A 25741-nucleotide genomic window follows, 5' to 3' on the forward strand; every position below is an offset into this window, starting at 1 on the left:
AAGAACCCTAAGGTATACCGCACCACTCAGGAGCTGAAATAAAATTCAAATTCTGCCCCTAATTAAAAAAAAAAGCAGGAAAAAGAAAGAGCATCTGTAATAAGTGTCTACTCTTGATCATGAACGTTAGCAGGCAAAGATTAGCACCTTTCCACTCTGTTTCTATAAAAGCTCTTTTACACGGCTATACAGTGCAGAAGGGCTGCGGACGCATCCCTGCCGAAGATCATGCAGTTTAGCGACAGTCTCGGCTGATGAGACACTTCAAGACCTGATCCAGTGCCTTGAAGAAACACGGAAAAGGATGCAGAAACAGCAGGCAGTTACCTAATACTATCATGTCTCAATAATAAATGACAAGCTGAGACATTTTGGCAGGCTTTCTGAATACCTAATAAGACAATGCTTGTGTAAACTGGCCTGGAGGCAAGGTTAAGGGAAATAAATCCACAGCAGAAAAAAAACTTTAGAAGCAGAAAATTATTTCAGTTCAAAGCCCCTTTAGATCACATCTGACCATAGGGCGACAGAATTAGACCTGCTGATTGTTTCCACGAGACATGATTCACGTCCAGTATTTTATACATGGCAATTGAGCAAAAGTGCTCCCACCCGAGCCAGAATACATAAATATTTAACTTACTGGCAGAGCGACTGTGCGAGAGAGTATTTGTACCTATGGATTTGCTATGACACTTTCAATAAACCCGTACTCCTTCCTCACTTACAGCTGCAGAAACGAAAGGGAGCGAAACCCCAGGAAGGTCTGGAGGGTCCGCTTTTTCCACGGGACCACGGACTCATATCCGTTTCCTTAAACCACCAGACCACGGTGATTGCAAAGGCAAACGCGGGAGCATTTTCACCCACCGGGCAGACGGGTTTGTGCACAAGGGACGTGGGCGGCAGCGGGAGAGGCGAGGCGGTGCGGTGCCCTCCTCCTCCTCCTTCCCCGGCACAGGCGAGACGCGTCCTCCTGGCTGCGCCCGGGCTTGCTAGTTCTCCATCTCCCTTCTCGTTTTTTATTTCGCTGTTCACTCCCCCCATCCCCTCTCTCGCCCGTCCGAAGGGGCGGATGCGGCAGACCCGGGGGGGCGGTGGGGCGCGGGGGCAGAGCAGCGAGCCCGGCGCGAAGGACGGGCCGCCCCCGGCCCCCGTGTGCGCGGCCGGGCGGCGGGTCCCGGCGGGCCGCCCCCCGGAGCGGAGCGAGGCGCCCGGAGGCCGCGGGCCCGGCGGCGGGCGGCAGGCCCGCCCGGGAGAGGCCCCGCGCCCCCGCAGGTGAGACAGGGAGCGCCCCCGCCCCGCCGCTCCTCTCCCCTCCCCGGCCCGGAGGCGGTGGCGAGGGGCAGCCACCGCGCAGACGCCGCCCCAACGGCCGGCGCGATCGTCCCAACAGCCGCGGAGCCGGGGCAGGTGCTGGAGGAGCGGCGCGGCTCGGCGCTCCCTCCCGCCGCGCCGCGCTGCGGGGCCGCGGCCGGCGGCGAGCGGGGCTGAGGCGCAGGGAGCCGGCGGGCCGAGGGCGAGCGCCCCGGCCGCGCCGCCACCGCCCCCGCGGCCGCCACCACAGGTGGCCTCCCGTCGGCCGCCTCAGCAGCTCCCCCTGCCCGCCGCGCGGGTTCCCCCACCTCGGCGGCTGCAGGAGGGGCCGCGGCGCGGCCCGCCCCGCCGTGCCGGTGGCGGGCGGCGCTGCAGAGGGCGGAGCGGGCGGCAGGGGCGGGTCGGCCGGCGCCCGGCGCGGGCTGGCTCCCGGCGGGCGGCGCTGCTGCGTTGCTCTGGGAGGCGCCGTGGGGCGCGGAGCTGCGGGCTCGGGGGTGTGAGCGACCGGGCAGGGCGCCCCCAGGATGCTGCGGTTCCTGCGCAGGACCTTTGGCCGGCGGTCGATGCAGCGCTACGGGCGAGGAGCCGGGCGCGGAGCCGGGCGAGGTGGGCTCGGCGGCGAGGGGGACGAGCGGGACGGGGGGCTGCGAGGAGCCGCCGCCGCTGCCGTCGGCTCGGGAGGCTTCCCCTCCTCGCCGCACCCCGGAGGGGTCGTGCACAGCGCCGGAGGCCCCGTCCACATCCCGGCGGCCGGCGGCAGTAAGCCGGTGCTGCAGTGCCGCGTCCTCCTCCTGGACGGGACCGAAGTCAACGTGGAGCTGCCGGTGAGTAACGCGCGCTTGCCTCCCCTGCCTGCACAACAGCGCTTGCATCTACCCTCTTCCGTCCTCCGCATCGTCCCCCCCTTCCTGGTGACAGGCACCTGCGAGTGCCGCCGCGCCGGCTGCACAACATGCGCTGGGCAAGCCTCGCTAGTTTCTTCCTCCCCTCCCCGGGCGTCCTCGCCGCTGTCCCCGCCTGCGTGCACCTGCTGCCAGGTGCGCGGCGTGCCTCCCCGCCATGACCGCCGCTCCGCTCGCCACCCGCCCCCTTCCTGCCGGCTGAAGCCGTCTGCGTCCCTCTTCCCTCTCCCGGAGCGAGCGTGGAGGCGGGCACCTGGTCTCCTGCCCCCCGCAGCCAAAAACCAGCCCCCTGCAGCGATGCCTCCAGCGGTCCCTCTCCCGGGAGGGGCCGCCCCTGTGGTGCGGGGCGCTACCTGGGTGTCTCCCCCGCTGCAGAGGGATGGTTGCCCGTAGACCCCTGCCGACGGCACCGACGGCGTTGGGGACCACCACGGTGTGCTGGGGCGGGGGACACATACTGGCGCTTCTGCGGGGGAGCGGTGCCTTTGGCCTCGATGCCCTCCGGCTTGCAGCCGGCAGGGGCGGTCCCTAGCCCGGCAGGCAGCACCTGTGGCGCCGGCGGGGGGAGTGGGGCGAGGCCGGCCGTGAGGCGAGGCCGCGCTGCGCCCGCCGCGGCGGGGGTCTGTGGGGGCGCCGCCTCTTTATTTGCCTTGTTTCCTAACGCCCCCACCGCCGCTCCGCCGGCGGGAGACGAGCGGGGCTGCCTGAAGGGGAGCGGCGCTGCCTGAAGGGGAGCGGGGCTGCTTGAAGGGCCGCGGGGGCCTCGCTCGGGCGTGCGGCGCGAAGCCGCGCACAGCCGGCGTTGCTCTCCGCCTGGGGGATGCCTGAGGCGGTACCCCTGTCCCGGGCAAGCGCCCGCCCCGTGCGGGGAGGGACGCCCGGTGCAGGGCCGCGGTCCCGGGTAACCCCCCGCGGCTCCCGGGCACGCCCGCGGGGGCAGCCCGGTCCGGCCCCCGTGGGTCCGCCCGCCCTCCTGCCGTGGGCCGCGAGGGGCAGCCCGGCCCTTAGGGGCGGTTGGGCCGCCAGCGCTTCAGGCGGCGGCGGGGGCCGGGGCCGGGGCCGGGGCCGCGGCTCGGGCGGGTGCGTGGACGGTGCCGGCGCTGAACTTTTCCTCCTCCTGCCGCTGTGCTGGAGGAATGAGGAAAGGACGGTGCCGGCCTGCGGAGCTGTGTGTGTGTGCGTTTGCCTACTTGGTGAAGTTGGGCCGCGTTTGTAGGTGTTTCGGCATCCTCAGAGCCCGTTGTGTGTCCTTATATCTCTCTTAAAGGAAGTTGCACGGTGTATATTACTAATTTACAGAGTCTGGGTTTTCCTAGACATTCATTCCCACAGCTGCTAAATACTCGACACCCGTCCTTTTTTGCTGACCCTTTTCCTTCTCTCTTGATAACCAAGTTTCCCATGAAATAGTATGGAAGTTTATCATATTTGAAAAAACATTTAATTTTCTTTCTGTTTCAACCCAAATAATCCACATCCATTAAGCCTGGTCTACAAAAGCAAGTGGGGGAACTTGCTAATAATGAGTGCAACAACCTGATAAATTGCACACTACTTTAATCTCCAGTAGTGTGAAAGAGTGTTTTTTTTCAGAGTACCTTTTGAGTCGTTAGGTGCCTTTATTATTAATATACATATTATACATATATACATATTAATATACATATATACATATTAATAATCTGTATATATTGGCATCATTTCACTAAAATATGGAATGTGGCAACCCTACAGTTTCTGCTTAAAAGAAACTGAAGAGATGGAGTAAGACTCTTACAAGTGAATATAGAAGGTATGTGAATAGAGCCACCTAGAGATACTTGCTGCAGAATTATCAGGCCTCCCTTGCCTTACAGGCAAGATCACGCATTTCCAGATACTGGAAACGCTAGTAGGTTTCCTCTCCTCACATCTCCTTCACAACTTGCGGCAGTCCTTCTAACATCTTGGCATAAATCTTTTCTGAAGAAGACTTGATGAATGTTATCAGCATGCTAAGGATTTACTGATAGAGGTCTATGTAGATAAGTTCAGTAAATATTTTGCTTAAGGTTATGCTCCCTCTGATTTATCAGAGTTCACCTTTTGCTGTAGAGCCTGTGTTTAAGACAGTCTGTGGTTTTAAAGCATCACAAAATGGGGTAATGGCACTCTTCTTAGTCCTCGAGTATTGAAAGTATATGGAAGTATCTGCTTGGTCCAGTAAAGCAGCTGTGGAGCACACTTGCTTGAATTTGACCTCCAAACGAAGCCTAGACAGCCAGTGTTTTCAGAACGTGAGATGCACACGTGGTGGTTGTAGTTCATTTGTCCAAAGACAGGGTAAGAAGTTGGTTTTTTTTTTTCACTGAAATTCCTAGGCTGGTGGAGGACTCTGGAGCATGTAATAGCTGTCAATATTTTGAGGATTAAAAACTGTTCTGTCGAATTACATATCTGTTCCTCATGCTTTTTTCCCTTTCTTTCACAGAAAGAAACACCCACACTGAGAGTTAGAAAAACTGAAAGAGGCGTTGCACCATTTATAGAAGTTGATCAGTAAAGTTTCTCTGAGCTTTGCAGCTCTAGATTTTTATGGGATTAGGGCCTGAAACAGAACGTGCTTTAAGACTCAGAAGCTGTAGTACAGGACCGGTTAAGCTGAATGAATTGAGTAGCATCTTTTCCATTTAAAAAAAGAAATAGTGTATGGTGGTTTCTCTCCATTTCAGCTCAAATGTTATGGAAAGGGAGGGAGTGTGGGCTTCATCACTGGTGAGCAGCTTACCCATGAAGTCAAGTATGTAGATAATTGCAGAGGACTTTACTGTGCTGCTGATTGTCTTCACAAGCACTTATTTCGGGAGATGCTGGTATCTGTAAAATGTGCTCTTTTTACTACCTGCTAACATTACACACCAGTTGTCTTTCCAGTGGAAAAAGGAACTTGTTGATATGAGGAAGATGATACTCTCGTAACTACAACTTTTTAGGCTGCTATCTAAGATTTCACTTAGAAGTAATGGACAGGTTTATTGGATTTTAAAGACTACAGGGTCTATTGTTTCTGTGGAGGAATGACAGAAAAAACATGACTGAGGGAAAACTTCAGCTACACATGTAGGAAAAAAGTTTCAGGGTTTTTGTTGACTTACTGTTCTGGGGTTTTTTTAAATATTCAAGTAAAGCTAAAACCCTGAAACTTTTGTCCAGGTTAAATGTATCAGGTTCTGCCACAGTGTTTTCTCATAGGTGGGGGTTGGTGGTGGTGTTGGAAAAATAAATCCTACATCAGTAGGTTGGTAACTATCTTTGGGGTTAATGTTAGCCTTTATGTGATAGTATCTATTAGAAACTGCACATCTGGTAAGCTCTTGTCTGCTCATGGTGGTAACAGAAGCAGAGATCTACCCTGATCTCTGAGTCCTTCCTTAGCTTGTTCTTCTCTAGGCTGTATAGCAATATTGTGACCAGAGTCACCTTTCTTGTTTATCTGCATTTCCATGCCCACATCCTTCTGGGGCATTTGCACTTTATTCTTTTTACTGCATGTCCTCTGCTCTCGGACTACCCCGTCTGGTAGCCTGCCCTCCTACGATGCTGTGTACTCTTTCACTTGTAGGTCTTCTCCAGCTTTCCTGAACTTGATTCCTACCCCGCTGTCCCCATACAAATGTAAACATAAAATTATTCTGAGCACTGTAGATACCCCTGAATAATGGTTTCTATACTCAGCTTCTGGCATTAAATTTCAAGGATTGCTTAACGATGCTGGCTTTTCTGTTCACTCTTAAGGCAAGAATTGTGTACTTTGAAAGTATTCTTTCTAAATAGAATAATGCACTGGATGGCTTTTTAAACCCACGAGCTCCTCAGGGTCCTGTATTGAATGTGAGATGCTATTAAGGTTGGATCTGTTGTACAGGAGTGAGTGGCAGTTGACCAGTTCTGTTGCTGTGGGGTGATTTCCCATGGGAAGGGGGAGCATAAATGGAGTCATTACTTCCTCTTGACCCAACACCACATGTCTGCATGGCTGAAATCTAGTTATAAGAATTGAAGCAGGGAGAAAAAAACTTACATTAGAAACCACCCTTTCCTCCCTCTCACGTAGGTATCGGTGTATTTCTTTTTACCATTGAGAACCTGTTTAGTATCTTTTGTGTTGCATCGTCACTTACATTGGAGGTTGTTACTTGTTTAGATTTTGTAACTCAGCTGTAGGTAGATGGAAGGCCACTTGCTCACTGCTGTCAAAACAATCTTGCCTCTGTTTTTCTGGAGGACTTATGACTTTAATGAAAGAAAAACTGGTTATGGATGATGCTGTGTTCTTACATAAAGAATGCAGGGAAAGAGCATTGACATTTACGCAGCGGTGATGGTGTCTGCTAGTTAATACGCAAATGGAACAGTCTATAGATGGCTCTCAGATGAGGCCAAAAAGCCAAATTTTTGTTGACTTTAAGACATGGTTGCTGGCATTTCTAAAAACTGAGTCTCTGATTTTTAATTCAGTGCATCTTATGAAAGCTTGAAGGGAGGATGTGAAAGATGGCTATTCAGTGGGACTGTCCAGAGCAGCAGGAATTAATGTCCCTTTTCTTAATGCCACTGAAAACAGTATTCTGTGGTAAGTTGGGGGAGGGGAATGAATACAAGTAGGGTGTTCTTGGGTTTGTTTAATCTAAGTGGGATAAAAAAGAGGGAACAAATGGTAAGCTTACGCTGCTATGGAAATCCTCATCCTGCAAAGCAGATATAGGATACCTTACATTTTCTGTGACATAAAGCCCCAGCAGTCAACGTGTTGTCTGTCGTAAATACTCCTTTCAGAAAATCTCCTTGCTCTGATAAATTTCTGTGCTGCTATGAACATCATTACAAAGACCTGTGTGATGTATTAGAAAGTAGGTGATGTTTAATGATTAAATTAATGAACAAGTCAAATATAACTCTTAAAATCTGTGAATTGTTTCCAGATAGATAGCTTTTGTGTTATTTCTTTGCATTCCTTTTGGTCTATCTGTTTTAATAATTGTTTTGGCTGCTATGGAAACACTTCAGGAGAGGGATAGTAAATGTTCTTCAATACCCCTTTCTAATCTCTAATATTCTATGTGTTGTATCCTTTTGTTGTTGGAGTAAGACGAACATAAAATTTGCTATCTGGCCTCTATGCTTACATCAAAAGTAAATGTTAAATTAACTCTTGAGTAGTCATCTCTATCTTATAATTGTTGGTTAGTGTATTTGACTTGATGAGGTTATAAATATTGGGAGAGAAGTACAACTAATATTTTCTTTCTCTTACATCACACATGATTTCCTAATGACATTGCAGGAATATTAACTTTAGAGAAATGCACTAATATGCGTGTAGATAGATTCAAATCATTCTCTCGAGTTTCCTAACTGAGGAGTTACCCCCCACCCAAAAAGATATATTACATCAGATGGGGAACAGGATTTTTTATTCATTCTTTAAAGCTTTTATCACTTATGAAATTGATAATGAGCCTTCTTTATGCAGAAGTTACCTTTCAACAACATAAAATTAGAGTACTTGCTGGAAAATGTTAGAAGCGTATTTGCAGCACTGGAAAGGCCTCTCATGTTCATGAACTCCTGTGGGCACTGCCACCTGTAATCCCCTTCATAAACTGATCAAGCTCCATTTTTAGAAGGGGTTGGGTATTTTGCTTCTGCAGCTCATGTTGAAATGCCTTTTCATTACCTTACAGCTCTGATCGAGTAACTGTAGCTAGAACTTGATGTGTTGTCTTCTGGCAGTATCCTTTAATTATGTTATCCATGTACCATATACTTTGATGCATTGCTGTGTATACTGAAGGTGTGTGAGAAGTATTCATAGTAGAATCACGTACAGAATCAGGGACATATGCAGCCCCAGAGAAATAGGAATGAGATGGGGTATGCACATGTGACTGCAGCTGTGCTTCAGAAATGCAGGTTGTTAGGTTCTTGAGAGAGAAGAGGGAATTTTAGGCCCTTGATGTGCTCACCAAACACCCCCAATAAATCTACAGATAGAAGACATTTCAACAGTACATAGTAAAAGAGAGAGACAATGAAAAGCCTTTTGTTTTGGCATATGTTAGATAAATTCTGCTTGTGAGTTCCATTAGTTATTTATGGAAACCAATACCATTTTTCAATGCAATACGGATAGACAGGATAACAGGACTGCTGCTGCAAAGAGCAGACAACCAGTGAGGGGGAGAAAGCCAATGATGAGAGTAGTATACTGCAAAGACAAAAGTATGAGCACCTGGTACTAATTCTCTGATGGAGAGCTTATGTGTTTGAAGAGATGGGGAGAAGATAAGGTTGTTGTATGCATTCTTTCGGAAGCCTTTTTACAATGGACTAGAACACAGCTATGCTTAGGAAAGTAACCATGTGAAATGTCAGTGTGGCTGGGCCTCTTGTTTGTTAGCACAAAAATGCATTTCAGTAGCAGCTGTTTGCACTGGGCTTAACTACGGGATCATGAACACTGGAGAAACTCTGAAGACCAGCATGGATTTGAATGGAGATGGCCAATAAGAAGGAAACTTTTAGAACAGTTAGAAAATAATTTGTTTTTGTAAACAGTGTACATCTAATATGGTTGGGTTTTTTCCAGTGGTTGTGTTCTAGACTAGATTACTGGGTAGCAAACCTGTAGCTTCAGGCTCTTAGTAGTGGTCCTGAAGAGGAAAAAGAATGTCTCGGCATGTAAAAAGTTCCTACAAGGGAGGAAATGGGAGCAAAGAGGCTTTGGAAGTGCAGGCCATATAGAAGAGCAAGCAGAGGACTAGTTTTGTTTGGATTGCAGAAGGTAGTACAGGAAGAAACAGGCTGAAATGCTGAAGAAACTAGAAATAGTATGTAAAGTATGGGATGTATTGTCTATGCAGTTCTGTTCTGAAACAGAGAAGGGACAGATATCTCTACTTCTGCTTCTCTGTGCACTCTTTTCTTCCTCATGTGCTTCCCTGTGCTTCTACTTGTAGCACCTCTGTAAATATCTTTTTTTCCTGTAACTTTCTCTGAGAGGCAGGCTTCATTTAGTGTCTCTCCTTCTCCAAGCATAGGTCCATTTTCTGATTCAGGGCTTCTGTTTTTAAATTCCCAGCAGTTTCCACCCACCCTTCTCCTTTGCAGTCTCCTCCCTGAGCAATTCGCTGTACTTTTTCTGTGTGGATATTATCTGTATTACTAGCGTGATACCTGCTGAATTTTCTTTTTCATAAGAGCAGATCTCTTTTAGTTTTGTGGGTTTTTTTCACCCCACTCTGTTTTCCCAATCTGTAAAAGCAATTTTCTTTGCATCCCAGGAGCAGCTACACAAGCTGTGAAACAGTTCACCATGGAGGATCTCTTTTGGGAGGCACTTCAAAGAGCACTAGAGGTCTGCTTCCTTCTGGTTTGGGCCTCAAGCATAGTTCTCTGTCCCATTCCCTCCTACCACTTTAGATCACTTCTGTGGTTCTCTGCAGTTGTCAGAAATTTGAAATGCTCCTCAGTCCTGTTCTTTCCCCAGGAAAATACAATTTCCAAGCTGTGGCCAGGGGTCTGTGGCTGGCTCAGCAGCTCATTCAGCCACCTTGACTAGCAAAGTGCCCTGTCTGTCAGGGCACGAATACTGCTGGTGACTGCTCATCCTGAACATTCCCAGTTGTAGGGCAGACCTTAGGGGAACATTGGTAGCAATTGCTGAAATAGTTAATTCAAAGGTTAAACCTCCTCACGTTAAAAATGCATGGTTTCATATGAGACGACAAAAATGGACCTGAAAACTCAAATGGTGCAGGAAGGAGGTTGAGAGAAGAAGGAGAACGTATGCGTCATTGAATTTGTAGACCCTTTGCAAAGTAAAATACAAGGATAGGTACAAATAATTTCTTCTATTTTTTGCTAGAAGGATGAAGTTGACAGCTGTTAACTGTACGTACAGCGTTGCTGGGTTAGTATTTTAAATTACTTGAGAAACACATGGGGTTTTTTAGTATTTGTTTTCCAATGCAGGCTATGGTAAATGTTCTTTTATTCTTTCCGCATTAGAAATAAAAGGGTTGGAGGGTAATGAAGTGTTTAGAGTGACCATCTGCTCTTCATTTGACTTGCTATTTCCATTTATTTCTATGCATCAATTTAAATATGTCCTGGACCATTAGCTATATTGTGATGAGATTATTTTGAAATATTTGTTGAAGTTCCAGATTCAGACTCCAGCTATGAAGCATGAAAAATATTAAGAGTTAATTTATATTGGCTGTTTATGTTCTTGATCTGTACGGATTCAGATTCTTTCCCTTCCTTGTTGTTATGGAACCACAAATAGTTTATCCAAACAAATACCAAATGCCATCTTTTCTCTTTTTTTTTTTGTTTTGTTTTTAGTATACTGACAAACACATTGAATTGAGATGTTACTGTATTACATGATTTTAATACATGTGGTACAGTTTATATGATAAATAGAGACTAGAAATCCTAATGGAGGATTGAATTTAATGTTTGTGAAATACAACAAATAACTCTACACAAATATGTGCAGAGTGTAGGTCCTTTCTTTTGAAGAACTTGGACTCATATGAACATACCAGTATCAAATATACTGTTAGAAAAGCATAGTGTTATAACTTAGGGATTGTGACCTGTAATTCACTTGTTGTAGACTGCAACTTCATTTCAAAGCATAACTTATCCAAGGATGAATTATTTTGTGGCTGTTTCAAAATAATGCTTTTCACAGTAGTTCTTTGTAGTACTAGTAATTGATTGTGTGTGTTATTTTTGTTGGTGTGTTTTATATATATATAAAAAATAAATGTAGACTTGAAAGGAATTTTGCAGCTTAGCAGTCTTGGCTGGGAAAACACCTATTTCTTTTTCTGCCTAGATTGAGACTAAACAAGGAAACCACTTCCCATTTTTAAGTTTAAAGTTTCTTGCTGTGTACATTTCGCTATGTGAGGTCTTGTAGGTTATGTATTAGACAATAACCAATTTCAGTTGGCTGTGTTAAGCTTTAACATTATCCTAGGCTGTGAACAAATTATCTTTTTAATATTGATGGATAAAATAAACATGCTAACTGTATCACATCTTTTTTGGTGGTGTTAAGTCCAAACAAAATTATTTAATGTCCAAATGTTACCTGCTTTAACTGTGCAAGTGAATGTTTTCCACGTTTGCTGAGAAAAGGAGCAGTTCTATTAAGTTTTTCCTTCTTCTCCCTTGTTCCCATCCAGAATTGGTCAAGGCTGTTTTCTGTCATTTAAATAAATCTCTTTCATACCTTGTTAATGGTTCCCGGAGCTGTGATATGGTATGATTTTAAATTGAGGGCTTGCATTTATGTAAAAAGACCAAACCCAAGAACTTCCATTTTTATAAGCAGATCTGAAAACGCCAGTACTCTACAATCATTGTGTTGCAACAAAGATCACTATTCAGTAGAGATGCAAATCCTCAGTATGTAGGTTTTATATTCAGGCTACTTACTGAGTAGAAATTCTTCACGAATAATGAACCTTCCATGAGTGCTTTGCTTTGAGAGATGATGAATGATGAGTCTGTTATCTCTTCGAATTAAGCAAATAAGTGAAGAGTGGTGGTATTCTTCAAAATAGGTCGTGTCACTAGGATAGGCAGCACCCTGGAAGTGTGAAGTCCAGTGGGCAGTATCCACTTACCTTCTCTCATGTTGTGATCTTTGGAAGCCAGTAGGTATCTGTGTGAATTCAGATGTCCTGCTGTAGCTCTGTGGAGGGAAGAGCTGGTTTAATAGAGCAGCCATATAGCTTGTTCGTTGTGCAAAGACTTTGTTTCTTTTCCTCCCTCTTCCTGCTATTTCATGTATTGGGCTTGATTTAGGTTTTTTTCTTGTTCTTTCCCTGGTGTTCAGCAATGAAGAGAGGGTGGCAGGATGTTTTCTTATTTGTTACCGACATCCCCTTTTGCCGAGGAGGAGAGTTCCCAGCCCTGCTCTGTTACTGGTCCTGAGCCCATGAGCCTCACCTGCCAAGGCCAGGTTGTGAGCTGTGACTTGGAACACCTCCTGCAGGGTGGCTCTACGCGTGCCCAGTCTGCCTTGCACAGCTCATTCTGCGCGCAGCTCTCGGCAGCGCATTGGAGTTCTGTTCTTGACTTCCAGTTAATTAGCGATGTTAATTTTGATGGGTTTTCTTTTTAATGCGGGGACCTGTTCACTAAGACAGCAGAGATCGCTGATTCCTTTTACAGAGGCCAGTGAAGTCATTAAATGTTGACTGTAGCGCTTCTCCTTTTCATTAATTCAGGCTGATTGCTTAAGCTGTCATCTGCCTGTAGGTTTGCTTTGTCTCTCTTCTCTCCTCTCATACAATATTTCACAGTTGGCTTTTCTCTGTTGGATGAACTGTTGCAAAACCTGTAAAATAGGGAGTCAAACCCTTGTTCTTAGGTGTGAAACTGGGGGAGACTTTGGGGCATCAAAATGTTTGCCACGGTACTCAAATTGTTTGTTGTGAACAGTAGGCACTTAGAGGGGACTTTTTTTTGTATTTGATGGATTCTGGTAGTTCATGAACAGTGCTTGATAAATTTTAGGAGGTCAATATATGAGGAAATAATCTGCACAACAAATATTTTTGTAGTAGTCTTAAATTTAGAATTGGAAAAAAGTTGAGGTTACTGATTGTCTTCACTTCTTTTTCCTCTTGAATCCTCTGAGCTATCTCCTCTTTCATTGGTATTGCTTACAATTGCTTTTTTTCTGTGTAGCATGTTGATGCACGATTTGCATTATAAATTTATCCTATAGTAAAACCTTTCTGGTGTGTCATTTCTGGCTTTGAGAAGTAAAGATGTTGACAAAATAAGGGGAGAATGAGGATAGAGTTTGAGCAGTTGTCTGTATATTAGCAAAAGTAAACTGAAGTTGATTACTGCATTTCTTGGAGGGGAATAGGAATAGAAAAATTCAGTGCTGTGAAACAAAACCAAGTGGTTTTTGTTTGCTGCTATTGAAATTGACCAGCAGATATTTTAATTTTACAGTTTGTGTGCTTGGATTTTGATGTATTTTCACATTAAACACCCAGCATATTTTGGTTTATAATTTGATTAAACAGTATATTTTTAAAAATAGTTCAGCTGTTTCGGCAAAGATTTTGCTTTAAGAATGTGGTTACAGCCAGGAAAGGGGACCTTAATTTCTCCCCCCACTTGTTATGGTATTAGATATTAATAGAATAATTTAATCTTATTTTAGCAGAAAGAACAGATCATCTGATAACACTTCCAGCATGATCATAACCTGAAAAATTGTCAGATGAAGCAAGATGATGTGGTCTTTCATAAATAGAAAATATTGTTAATCAGAAGTTTGTTTCAGAAAGCAGATTTTTCCCTGTTACAACTGTCAGTTTCTCAGCATTTGTGTCATGCCAGGAGTGGAGAACTTTTCCCAGCTGTTTCAGTAAGCTGAATGCTGGAAGGTTTCTATTAAGAGAAAATAGTTTGAAGAACCTCTGTGGCTCCGCTGTGACTTTCAGTAGCTGTTAAAAGTGGGCAAGCTGAAATGCAAGTGCTATCTTGAAGGATAGCCCTCAAAATGAACTTTGTTTCTTTTGCTTTCAGGATTTCCAAGGTGTCTTTCTGTTTGCTGAGATCAAAAGTTATTTCTTAATTTAAGGCAGACAAAGCTTTTAAGTAATACCAAAAATCTTCAGAAAGGTGTTCCAAAAAGCTGTTTTTGCAAGCTACAGGGCAAATGAATGGTTAGGTTGCAAGGAAGATAGAGCAATATTTAAAGAGTATGAATTCCTCTTTATTGCATATGCACTAACCTCATTAACAGGATAAGGCTGTCAAGACTAGGGCAGCACTAAATGACTTGTGGGAGCTACCAAATATAGATCCCGTGAAAAGTCCCAGGGCCGGGGAGCTCTCCCTACAGAGAGCAGCTCTCCAAACAGGGCCTCCTGCTTTCCTGCAGGAGTTTTGGGTCAGGCTCCAAGTCCCCATATGTATCTGGGAAGAAGGCTTTTCTCCCACTTTTCCTTTTGTGAGTCTTGGAAAACTGCAGACTTTTTGTACTAGTTTGTAAAATGGTGCAATAGTCTGTCTGCATTGTGGAGCTGATACAGGTGGGATGGAGAACGAAGTTCTTTTGTTTCTGTAGCCTTGTTTGTAAAGTGAAAGCACTCATTGGAAACAAAGAGCCAGATAGTTGACTGACCCTGTGCAATCCAACAGCAGTTTGTAGTGCTGAAAAAATGTCCCTGAAGGCAAAATATGAATTCAGTGCAGTTCCAGAGGGACAGTGTGACCACTTTGTCTACTTCCAAGACTGTCACCTGCTTTGCTTGAAAAGTATGTTCGGTGAAATGCCAAACTTGGGTAACCTCTGCCTCTGCACAGATGGTAGTGGAAGCTCTTTGAGAGACAAACCCCAGGGAGTGGCAGACTGGGTGCAGGGCTGATGAGGAAATGTGTGCTCTGGAGTATACTTCTGTTTCTGTCCTATATGTGGACATAACCTGCAGCGCTAATAAACTTGGAATGGTTTTATCGCTAAAGGATGGGTTATAAATGCAGAAACAGGCACCATAGTGCTAGGAGGCAAGTGTGCGGCTTTGGTTTCAGAGCTAAATGAATTTATGGTGTTATTCAAAGCAACTTCTGTATCTCAAAAGCCCTTGTGAGGCTGCTGGTTCCTGGTGGCAGTAAGGAATAGAATTGATGTTTGAGGTAGCTAGGATTTATGATGCACACTTTCTTTTGGTACTTTTGTGCTTGGGAGGGAGGAAGACAGTTTTCTTGTGGCCTGACTAAATGAATACAAACTTATACATTCTAATAGGACTTCTTGTTTTTAAAAGCAATTAGTTTTCAAAGGGAATTGTTAGAATTAAGGATTTGCAGAAGATCACTAATATGATTATTGTTACCTGTTTGTATCCCTCCCTCCCTCCCCCCCCCCCCCAAAGCCCTGGCAATTTCATCGCCACTTCTGATAGAGCTACTGTATTTGCTAAGAAAATTTGCTTTGTGTAAGTGGCTAGTGGAGATTCCAGCTGCCTCTGTTCCCATAGGTTCCTCCTTTTAACATCTTTTTTTAAGGCTGTTATGATGATGTTAAATGGAAGTCAACTGACTGTTCTCCCTAGATATCATTCGGACTATCACTCTTTAAATTATATGGGAGAGTTAGTCATATGGATGGCTTGTAAATGAATAGATTCGGACCTGTAGATTTGTTTCAGGTCAGAAAGGATCATGGTGAACACTGAATCTGTTTTCCTTCCCTGATCAATCTCTAGAACTTCTTCCAAGAATGTGATTTAAGCCTGTCACTTTTTAGCATCAGCTCTCTCCTTGGATCTCATTAGTTTGTGTGCCTTTAAGAGTCGTTAATGAGAAGCAGTTACTTATTCATCAGGTTGTACATGGACTCTTCAGCATAACAACAGATGTGTTATCGTATCTGATATTTTTATGGTCTGTTGTCCTCTGTCTTGGTACCTGAGCAAGCACGTGACAAAAAGCCCTGGGACTATGGGGAAAAATATTCTCCACATGAACGTATGTGAAATTAATGTGCAAGCCACCTCTTGGTCTTATCTTTGATTGTCTAAATAGACAAAATCAAAATTTATTTCCAGATGCTCTTCAGACTCAAAATTATTATTTGTAGCCTTTTTTTCTGACTTTTTGCATAATGTTCAGACAGTTGAGCTGGGCACAGCAATGTTGTTATAATGGTTTGCTGAATGTTGTACGAAATGGCATTGCTCCTTACTTAATGTTCCCTTGTTAAGCATTCAAGGCTCATGTTTACTTTCTTGGCTGTAGTTTTACGCTAAGAGCTCATGGCCAGTTGTTTTTCTGTTGTTATACCAGAGTTCTTACAGTGCTGCTGAAATCCAGGGCACTATCTTTGACCTAGCGAGTGTGAGTGAAACTTTGTTCCCGTGTGTGTGACCTGTGGTTTCACTGAATTCAGCTACAGTGTGTTGATGCAATTCTGCATCCCCAAGAGATGCAAATCCGTGCATACAACCAACAAGACCCATCATCTCCTGCTCCTGTGCCAGTTTTGTGAGGTTCAGCATGAGTGATTTTATTAGTTCCCTCCAAGGGAAAACTGTCCGGTGGTTGACTGGGAGCAGAACACTTGAGGATTGCACTGACAGTGCTGCTGGATGGCTGCTTTCCTCCTTTCCCTTCCTGATTAATTTTTTTTTTTAATCTGCCTGGCATGGACTACACACATCTATTTTAGGAATGCTTATGCTTGCTTTTGTTGGACTGTCTCATAGGCTGTGTTTTGAGAGTACAGGTGTTTCATGGTCAATACAAGTTCAAAGAGTTCTTGGCTTCTTGTTCTCATCCTGGTGCTGCAGGCAGTTACCTGCCCTTTCAGCTATTTGTGGGGCTGTACTGAAAGCCAGGTCAGGGATCAGATCCAGGGATGTTTCACTCTAAAAAATGCTTTTGCAGCATTGAATGTCAGAAATTTGTTAAAGATATGGCATAAGTAAGGGGGCAAGCAGTAGGGAAAAACCTGACAGAGGGCACAGGAGCTCTTCAAGGCAAAAGTGCTGTACAAGCCCCTGTGTTGTTGAGTTGGGCCTTGAGGGTATAAATAATCGCTTAAGGAATGGTTTGATTCATGTACTTAGTGCTCTCATAGCTTGATCATGTGAGTGCTCCTTGTCTGCCCCACTGAAGTCAGCCAGATTAGTATGAACTGGACAAGAAATGCTTAGTTGCTGCAGCCATGTGGTTCAGTGATAGAGATCATGGCAAGTAGCTCAAGCTAGATCTGCAAGAGCTCATCTGTGCCAAAGTCTGATATCTTGCAGAAACATACTCTAAGGTTCCTTATTACTGCTATCAAATAAATGTGTAGTCTTATGGAGGAAGAAGTTAGACTTGTTTTATGAGACTTAATTTTCTTGAAACCATGATGAATGGTATAAATTTTGCTGCTGTTATTTACTATATGGCTGACTGGACCCAGCCTTCTCTAGTTTTTATTTTCGGAATCTAATAGGGAGCCAGAATTGATAATGACAAAGCTGATACTGAAATTAGAAAGATCCTAGGAATTTTAGAGAAGGTCACATTTTTCTAGATTCCATCTGTGGAGTTTCAAATAGAACCAGGGCCGAAAAGATCTTCTGATGGCCATTCCTTGATGCAGATATCCTGTGAGGCACTACTACTACACTCCTTATCCCTTTGAGGCTGGCTCCAGGTGAGGTGAAAGATGACTGTGCTGTTGAGGGAAAGATGACTATGCTGTTGAGGAAAAATGACATTCCATTGAGCAGGGCCTGGATTCCTAACCTGTCAGGGATCCATAGAATTCACGTTGTCTCAGTTTAATTGTGTATCTTTATTTGCAGATACTCCAGAAATGAGTCTTGCTGCTAGTACAAATTCAGTAATTCTTGATTGTGAGTAAAATGAAAAGATAAGAAATTCAAATTGAAATTTCTAATTCGTGAATTATTTTAGTTTACTCTCTCACTTGGAAACTAAACTGTGGATGAGTTTAACTTCATGTTGTGTCTTCCAAATTAACCTTATAGGGTTTAACAATTAAATTATCACATTTATGGAAAGAAACTTTGTTTAAGAACATGATCTAAACCAACACTTTTTAAGAAGCAGGTGGAATATTATTTATGTCTTGAAAGCACAAATGGACAGTTCTGAATCATGCTGAAAAAGTTCCAGTGGAAAATATGCTTTTAGCTCCAAATCCACAAGTTAGATTAGAAAGACAGGTTTCAACTAGAATGACAACTATTTTAAACATTTGAATAAACATACCTTTTTTTTTTTTAGGGGGAAACCAGGGAAACGAAGTTTTGCTTCAGGGTTTTCTTTCTTATGACCAACTAGTTGTATTCTGATGGCTTGTGAAAGAAATCCAATTTTCAAAATGCTTGAGAAAACAGAGTACACATACAGTCAGGGGCATTCTGCTGCAACTGCAGGGTGAGGGAGATCAACTTGAGTTCCTGGTCTGGGAAGCTAAAGGGTAAACGCATGCTGACCAGAGAGCTGAGAGGTGCTGTTTTTAGCGTTCATGGGTGAAGGTTTCTAATTTAAGATTTGATTAATTTTTTTATTATTATTTATTTATTTTAAACCGCAGGCATTTGCTGCTGCTCTTGTGGTGCTCCCAAAGCATCTTTTGGAGGTGTTTTACTGTTTGGGTAGCAAGGTGACAATGTCTGTAATCCCCTTCTGGACAGAAAGACTTCAGGCTTTGATAAACTGCTGCAAAAAGATCACTGGAGATTGCCTAAGACGTTATTGCCTTCAGCTGTCTTGCTCTGTGACTAAACTGGCAGAAGACTGTGTGTGCGCCTGTATCTTAGCCTATCTGTTGAATAACCAGATATGAGTTTTAAACCATGAGATACTGCACTGCAGCGACTGAGTTAAAAGTATATGTCTTGTGTTGTGGAGGAAACAGTGATCTCTAGCAGGAGCATGCACTTTGTAGAGAGCACTGATCTGTTCAGCAGCTGCAGCAAGATTGCCAATTTGGGCCTGCATCTTAATAAGGAAGAGTCTACTCTTCTAGCCTGTTTCACCAGCAAAGAGTCACCAAATCCTTTGCTCTTGTGTTACCTTACCATGAGCTCGCTGTTTTAGGTTAGCAGCTCTATGCTGTAGTGTGACAGATGTCATGGGAGTCAAGCTCTGTTCTGGTTCTCTGAGGAGCTGGGAGCAGCAGTTGCTTGTCCTACCAGGCTTCTTGGTATGACTCTGGACTGCTCTTTCTCCATCCACAGTATTCCTCTGTAGGGTTTTTTGTCTGGGAAGCCCCCAGAAACTACTACAAATATACTTCAGGAGCAAATTTTGAGTTTTATACTGGGATCTGAAATACTGTCTGCAAGAGAAATGGGCTCTTGATTGGACTGATAAACCACAAAAACAGAAGACATAGTCGGGAGGTTCAAAGCCTCTTGACTAGCATGTGATTGAGGAAACTAGTTTAGTGCCTTTTTATCTGGACTTTGTTCTAGAAGCAGAATTTCACCTTACACAAATACTGGAAGTTGACTAAAGGTATTGCAGTGTTACAGTACAAAGTTCCTTTTGCTTTGACAATCTTTATTGGATCGAAGTGACTGTCTTGTGATAACCTTGTAGGGTGGAAAAGATGATCTTTCCTTGTGGAACACCGAATAACCCTAAATTAAAAACTTAGAGCTTTTTACATGAAGCTGGCCATGAAGAATTTGGTTAACGGTAGTGCTAAAGCAAAGACAAAGCCGATAATTGACTAAAATATGATTCTATTTGTACTACAACTAATCTAGACAGGTTATAGCTATTATAAGTATGTATTAGTGACTTGTTACACACTTGTAATCACAGAAAACCAAATATTTGTCATGAGCTTTACAAATAGGTGGATAAAATTTGGTTTGATATTCCCCCAGCCAAAGTGCTTTAGGTTAACAGGGTGGAGGGGTGGGGTTGGGGAGGCAATTCTAAATTAATGAAGTTAAGCCCTCTGATTGCTTTGAGACTTTCGTTAAACATTTCTGCTGATTCTGATGGGGGGGGGGGACACAAAGTCCTCATCTGAATTTATAGACATTTATGACTTGTCTAAACAAACAAATTACTAGTTCATTCTGTCAGTGTAAAATAAATCAAAATAGGCAAAGTTTAAATGCAATACTTGTATCTTGTGCATCATCTAAAATGCTTTAATAGACTTTATTTACAACTTTACCAGTCTCCACGAAGTAGGTGCATGCTTGTAAATTGGCAGACTTCTGTCAAATTGGTTTCACTCTAACTGCTGGGTTCAGAGTGTGCAGTTCAGATAAACTAGTAACATAAGGGCTGTCTGCAGTTGTGGCATAGATGACAAATTAGTCCACTGTGCTATTTGTGTGTTTATAACCTTGTTTATGTATGTGTGTATATGTATATAAGCTTGTATATGGTTTGTAATAGCCATGTGTTTAAAGGTAGGGAACTGACTTAACTAAATCTCAATGTACTTCTTTTTGGTAGAGCTGCATTGGCCCTAAGGGTTGCTAAAACCCTGTATCTAAGCTCCTTACTTTCTTCTAGAAAGAAAAGGAAAGCTTTCTCTACTTATTGCCAACGCTGCTTTTAATCTTCTGCATTTAAATATGAAACTCTATTGCCTTTAGTTGGGTATGCTAGGCTCCAAGTGGAAAAGCTTTATAGTACTTCCTGCGTTTGGTAACTAGCTACAGAGTAGAAAATGGTAAAGTTAGTGTTGCTTCCAGTATTTTAATTTACCATCTTTACATGCTTTTTCAAGGATAGTCTTGGTCTGAAAAGTGCTATTCCTGTAGTGCTGTGGAGTTGAATGTTGTTAATTGAATCTTATGTTAAGGAATCCGAAGAGAGGAAGAACAACCTCTTCCTTTCCTTTCTTCTGTTCCTCCTCTCCTTCTGTCTCTAAGCTGATCATCCTTCAAATTCAACCTGATATCTGATTCAAACTAGACCTTTTCCTTCTTTCTTTTGATACTTGTAATATGAAGTTGTCACAGTAAATTATGATCAAGATTTCGGCTATCATCTGTCTTAAATTTGCTGTCAGCATGACATGTGTAACCTGAATTGTTAGTGACTTTGTATGCGGGTAACAGATTGAACGAAGCATAGAGAATATGCTCAAAAGAAGGAATTCGGATCATGTCCTTTCTCAAAGATACCATTTAAATAGAGCTGCTTTTCAGGCTGGTCCACCATTTTTGAGGGTTTTTTCTCATTGGTAAGGATGGGGGAGCGGTATCACCACTTTTTATTTTTCTTAGTGTCATCTCTAGTTTGCTCTTTTTCCACATGTTCCTGAACAGTATTTAAAAGACATCGATGTTCCACTCTTTTGATATGTAAACCTCTAAGAATCTGCCAAATGATCACTGCAGCCTTCTCCAAATTTCATGCTGCTGACGCAAGAGACAGCTATTTTACTGTGATAATCCTTTCCCATCAGATTCAGCTGCGTTGGCCAATATATTCAAGACTGTGCATTAATGTGACTGGTGCTGTAGCTGGATTTTTGTCCTAGTATGGCTCTAACAGGGCTAACCTGTCTTCCCCAGTGATTGTCCTTCTCATGCCAGTTCTGTGTGCTTTGTGTTTCATTCTCTGAATGTGCAATACTCCCTGTTTTGGTACACCAAGCACTTAACATATTGTCTTCCAGCCTAGTGGACAGAATGTATACTTGCATAAGTACTGTGGGGGATGAGTCGGGCAAACAGTAGTTACCTTCTCCCATGTCCAGAAGCGTACTCTTTTCTCTTGATGTTTTGTGTTGAACTTCATCTTTTGTTAGAAATGTTTCAAGGCTAGAACTTGTGGTTTTTATGATATGAAGCGTGGTTTTGATACTTGATGACAGTGTGTGGAAGAAGTGTTTACCGCCCATGTCTTAACTTCATCTGGGATCTTGTTTTTGAGGAATCTGGCTCCTTCAAATACTAAACCTGTGGAGGAAATTTCATTTCTGTGGAAGGCATACCTTATGACTGTCATCTATAAAGCATCATTTAAGAGCAGAGGTAGGAGAATGATGCTGCCAACCTGACTCTGCTAATGTAATTTTAGACAATACTTTAAGCGAAGTAGGACTATTGCATTTGTTTTGATTAGATAAGGAGAAATGTTGTAAACTGGCTTCTATGGAGACTTGGCAAATAAAGTATTACTCAGACAGTCAAGTAGTAGTTTGGTACTTTGGTGTGCAGAGTTTGTTTAACCTGGGGGGAAAGATTTGGCAAGTTGTTCTGCTTAGGTCTTCTAGTGGAATAAGACCATGTCTTGAAGCTCAGCAAAAAAATAACAGTCAAAAGGTGGGTTAAACTGGTTTTTATAACCTTAGTGATACTTGGATTTAGTTAAATGGAATGTTAAGCATTAACACATGAAAAGATTAATGGCAAAATACCGAAGTTAGAAACTGAACAGCTTATAGGAATCCATTCGAAGTACATTTTTCTAAACAAAGATGAACTCTTATATTTTTGTATTAAAGGCAGAGATTGCATTAACTCTACTGGAAGCCTGTGTAATTTATCATAATTTGTGTATAATAGTAAGAAAGAATGTTACAAACCATGGAACTCGGCATAGTCATTCTTCTTTTTGACACATTGCATTTGCATACTCACACACCAGTCGACAAAAAATAACGTCTTCAATTTGCTGCACGCTTTTAGGAAAAAAAAATCAACCTGAGATTGTCAAGTGTGTGTTTTTCCCCACCCTTAAGAATTTGAAAGTGTTTGCTAACTCACATAGAAATAGGTGCAAATGTGAGATGATGTGGGTTGGGAAAGGTTTTTTTTAAATACATAAACACTTGGTAAATTTGAATAAAATCTACTGCATTCCTCAGTGATCTTATGCTCACAGAATGCAGTAACTTGGTGTTTTTACTCTAATAATACTGAAGTGCACCTGTTGTTCCAACAAAACTTCATTATGTATGCTTTGTGACTATCTAATGATCTCTGTTTTGAGTTACCATGACTCATTTGGGCATGGGCTGTGATGACAAACCGAACTCATGACACTTAACAATTTTTGTGTTTTATGTTTCCTTCCTGAAGCTGTTGTGCTCTTCACATGAATTTTTAATAACTGTTTCCTGACTTCCTATCTTAATTGTATGTTGGTGCATTCTGTACTTGCTTTGGGCAAAGGAAGCTCCAAGTACAGCTCTGGGACCTAAAGATCTACAGAGTGATAAAAACTTACTTCTAAATCAGTAGATAAATAAACCGGCACCAGTACTTAGCATAGTGTTGGGAAAACTGTCTGACTTAAAAGCAAACCTGAACTCAGGAAGATAAATGATGAGTTTATTTAGAAAAAGAAAAAAAAAAAGTTGCCTTTGTTCTTCCACTGTTGAGGATGTACTTGTTTAGTTTGAGGGAAGAAGTGGAGGAAGAAAGAAAAGATTTGTGGTCAAAGTCAGACTTGCATTCCTGAAAGAGAAAGATTCTTTGATAGGGGAAAACTTGACGGCTGTCATTATGGTAATCCTCTCCTATGGTCAAGTAGGAGTCAAATGATTTCTGGTTGCCTTTATTACAGAGATTCTGTTATAGACAGCCAGAGGATCTTTTCTTTATATAAGTTAGATTGAACTGTCATGCTTGCATTTTCTAGTGTTGAATTATTTTTTTTTTCTTAAAAATTTTATGCTAACATTAGTTTTTAAAATCAGGGTTCACATAAGGTTTCTGGAAACAAATGAGACTACAGCCTCTGCTGTGGAAGGTGTGGTGTAAAGGTTGGGAACCTTGTGTTAATTTAAAATGTCACATGAATAAAAGAGCAGTAAAAGTGAGAGGAAGGGCAAAGGCGGTAAGAATGTGACTTTGGTGGCTGGCTGCAGCATGTGCACACCTTTAATGGCTCCAGATCACAAGCTGGCTTTGTTGACAGTCATCACCTCAGTGCACTCCTGCCAGTGTCATAGAATGAAGCAGGACTCGCGCTTCCTGACTAGTCACACTGGATGTTACACTTTGCTAGTAAGGAATGCAGGCAAGGTACACATCTGTAACATACTCCAATCCCGGTTCTCCTTCCTACCCCCTCCCTCCTGCAGTAATTGTGATGTCCAGTAATAAAGGCTTTCACAAGCACTTTGTACTTTATCTTTGCTGAACTTTTAAATTGTACAGATTATGATGATATTTTGTTGAGAAACTGGGATGACTGTGCCATCTTTCTTCTGAAATGAAGAATTCTGGCAGCCCAAAATGACCAAGAAGGAAAGTATTTAGTAGGGTGCGATATCTGAATAAGATCATTACTTTAACAAATACAGTTCTCCTAGAGTGATTTGGAAAAGTAGAGGCAGCTTATCCAGAAAACACCAATCATTAAATGCTGTTATTTATATTGTCCGTTTAGCATGAGTGCCAATTTTCAGATAAAGGAAGTTGATGGGAACAGATTCAGGTCAACAGAGTTGGGTTTATTCCTGATGTTTAAGGGATTATGTTCTTTTAGTTCATGTTGTTAGAAGCTTTTTGCCAGGAAAATGCATTGAAGATGAAACAAATCAACAACATGAACTCTATTCAATAGCTAAAACATCCTTCTTGGCTGCAATATTTATGTATTAAAGTTGAATGCTTGTCTACTTTGCACAGGTCTTCCAAAGTAATTAACATGTATATATTGTTATATAGTAATTAAAACATCAGCAATTTAAAAAGGCTTTATTAAACATAAAAATGGCAGGCTTGAGGAAGCCATGTATGTGTGGTTGCTGGAGCAATTTGTCATTTGAATTGAGAATGAAGCCCCTATTGAAAACAAATGAACTAGGAAAGAACTGTTCCAACTGTATTGTAAATGGGCTTTAGAAATGAGTATAAGGCCGGTGTTCATTCATACTGAAAATGTAAGATAGCTGCTTGTGACACTGGAAGGATGTTTAACTGTTGCATGATTATTTTATTTTCCCAAAGGGTGTGAGGTAAGGGGGAGGGGGGGGGGAGACGAGACACTTAAGGAAAAGTTGTAGTGTGTCCCTTTAATTAAGGGATCTAAGCAAGTTGATCTGGTGGCATACTATCAGTCTTGATACTAAATGTGAGTGGTCTTAGGACTGCTACTTAAATACGGGCTTGTGGTGAAAGTATGTCATTGCTAATGTCAGTGAATTGTAGTTCGTAATTGGGTAGCTTTACCTGCATAGATCCATTTTTTGATAATGTACACTTTGGGCATACTGAGATTGTGTTCTTTTTGTCCAGTAGCATCATGTATATAGCCTATATGCTCTTGCATTCCCCTCCTTGAAACCATGTTTCAGGTCTTATTTCATGCTAGTTCTTGGTCCCAGAGAGCTGTTTGACTCCACAACACTGTACTTGAAACTCGGGAAGACGCAACTAAAATTTCTGGACAGAACCAGAGTAAGATGAGTATTTCTGAGTTTGTTGTGGTGCCAACAAGCTGGGACCTGCTTATTCCAGTGCTCCACCCTTTGTCAGGAGGCAAGCAGGAAGTGCAAACAGTAATATCTCAATAGGCCTTTCACCTGCCTGGAACAAACACAGATCTGGTAGACTATCTTGGCAGATGATATGCAGGCAACCATGATGAATTTCTCTTCCACAGATCAGATTTGGTGTAGATCTGTTTGTTTCTCCATACAGAAAATACCATGCTTTGTGCTCTGAAGCAGGTGTCAAGCTTCAGACTGCTTTTGTTGTCTCAGTCTTCTCTATGCCTATTCCTTTTTAAGTATGGTTTCGGGGGGTGAGGATTTGAGAAAGTAGAGAGTCAGTGCAAGTCTAGCAGTCAGCAGCATTTAGATGTCCGTCAGATTCACTGTCTTTCATTTTGGAAACTGATTTTTTAAGAGAATAGACCAAGACTGGCCCACCATGTAACAGAAACCTTTTGCAAGATTGCATTACTGATTAAAGTAGGTGTTTTTTCACCTGGGCTTATCCCTTACATTTCACTATTTCAAAATTTCTAGGAGG

General features: G+C 42.9%; 1 protein-coding gene across 2 annotated transcripts in view; it reads left to right on the forward strand.

The window, feature by feature from the left end:
- Positions 1–1826: 1826 nt before the first annotated feature.
- Positions 1827–25741, forward strand: part of EPB41L4B (erythrocyte membrane protein band 4.1 like 4B) — a 180720-nt gene continuing 156805 nt past the window's right edge. For both annotated transcript variants that reach the window (XM_072851334.1, XM_072851335.1), the window contains exon 1: positions 1827–2141. In XM_072851334.1, coding sequence (XP_072707435.1) covers positions 1842–2141 — 300 coding nt within the window. In that variant the 5' untranslated portion in view covers positions 1827–1841. The remainder of the gene's footprint in view (positions 2142–25741) is intronic.

The sequence above is a fragment of the Ciconia boyciana genome, chromosome 2, assembly GCF_034638445.1.
Source record: "Ciconia boyciana chromosome 2, ASM3463844v1, whole genome shotgun sequence".
In the NCBI taxonomy this organism is placed as follows: domain Eukaryota; kingdom Metazoa; phylum Chordata; class Aves; order Ciconiiformes; family Ciconiidae; genus Ciconia; species Ciconia boyciana.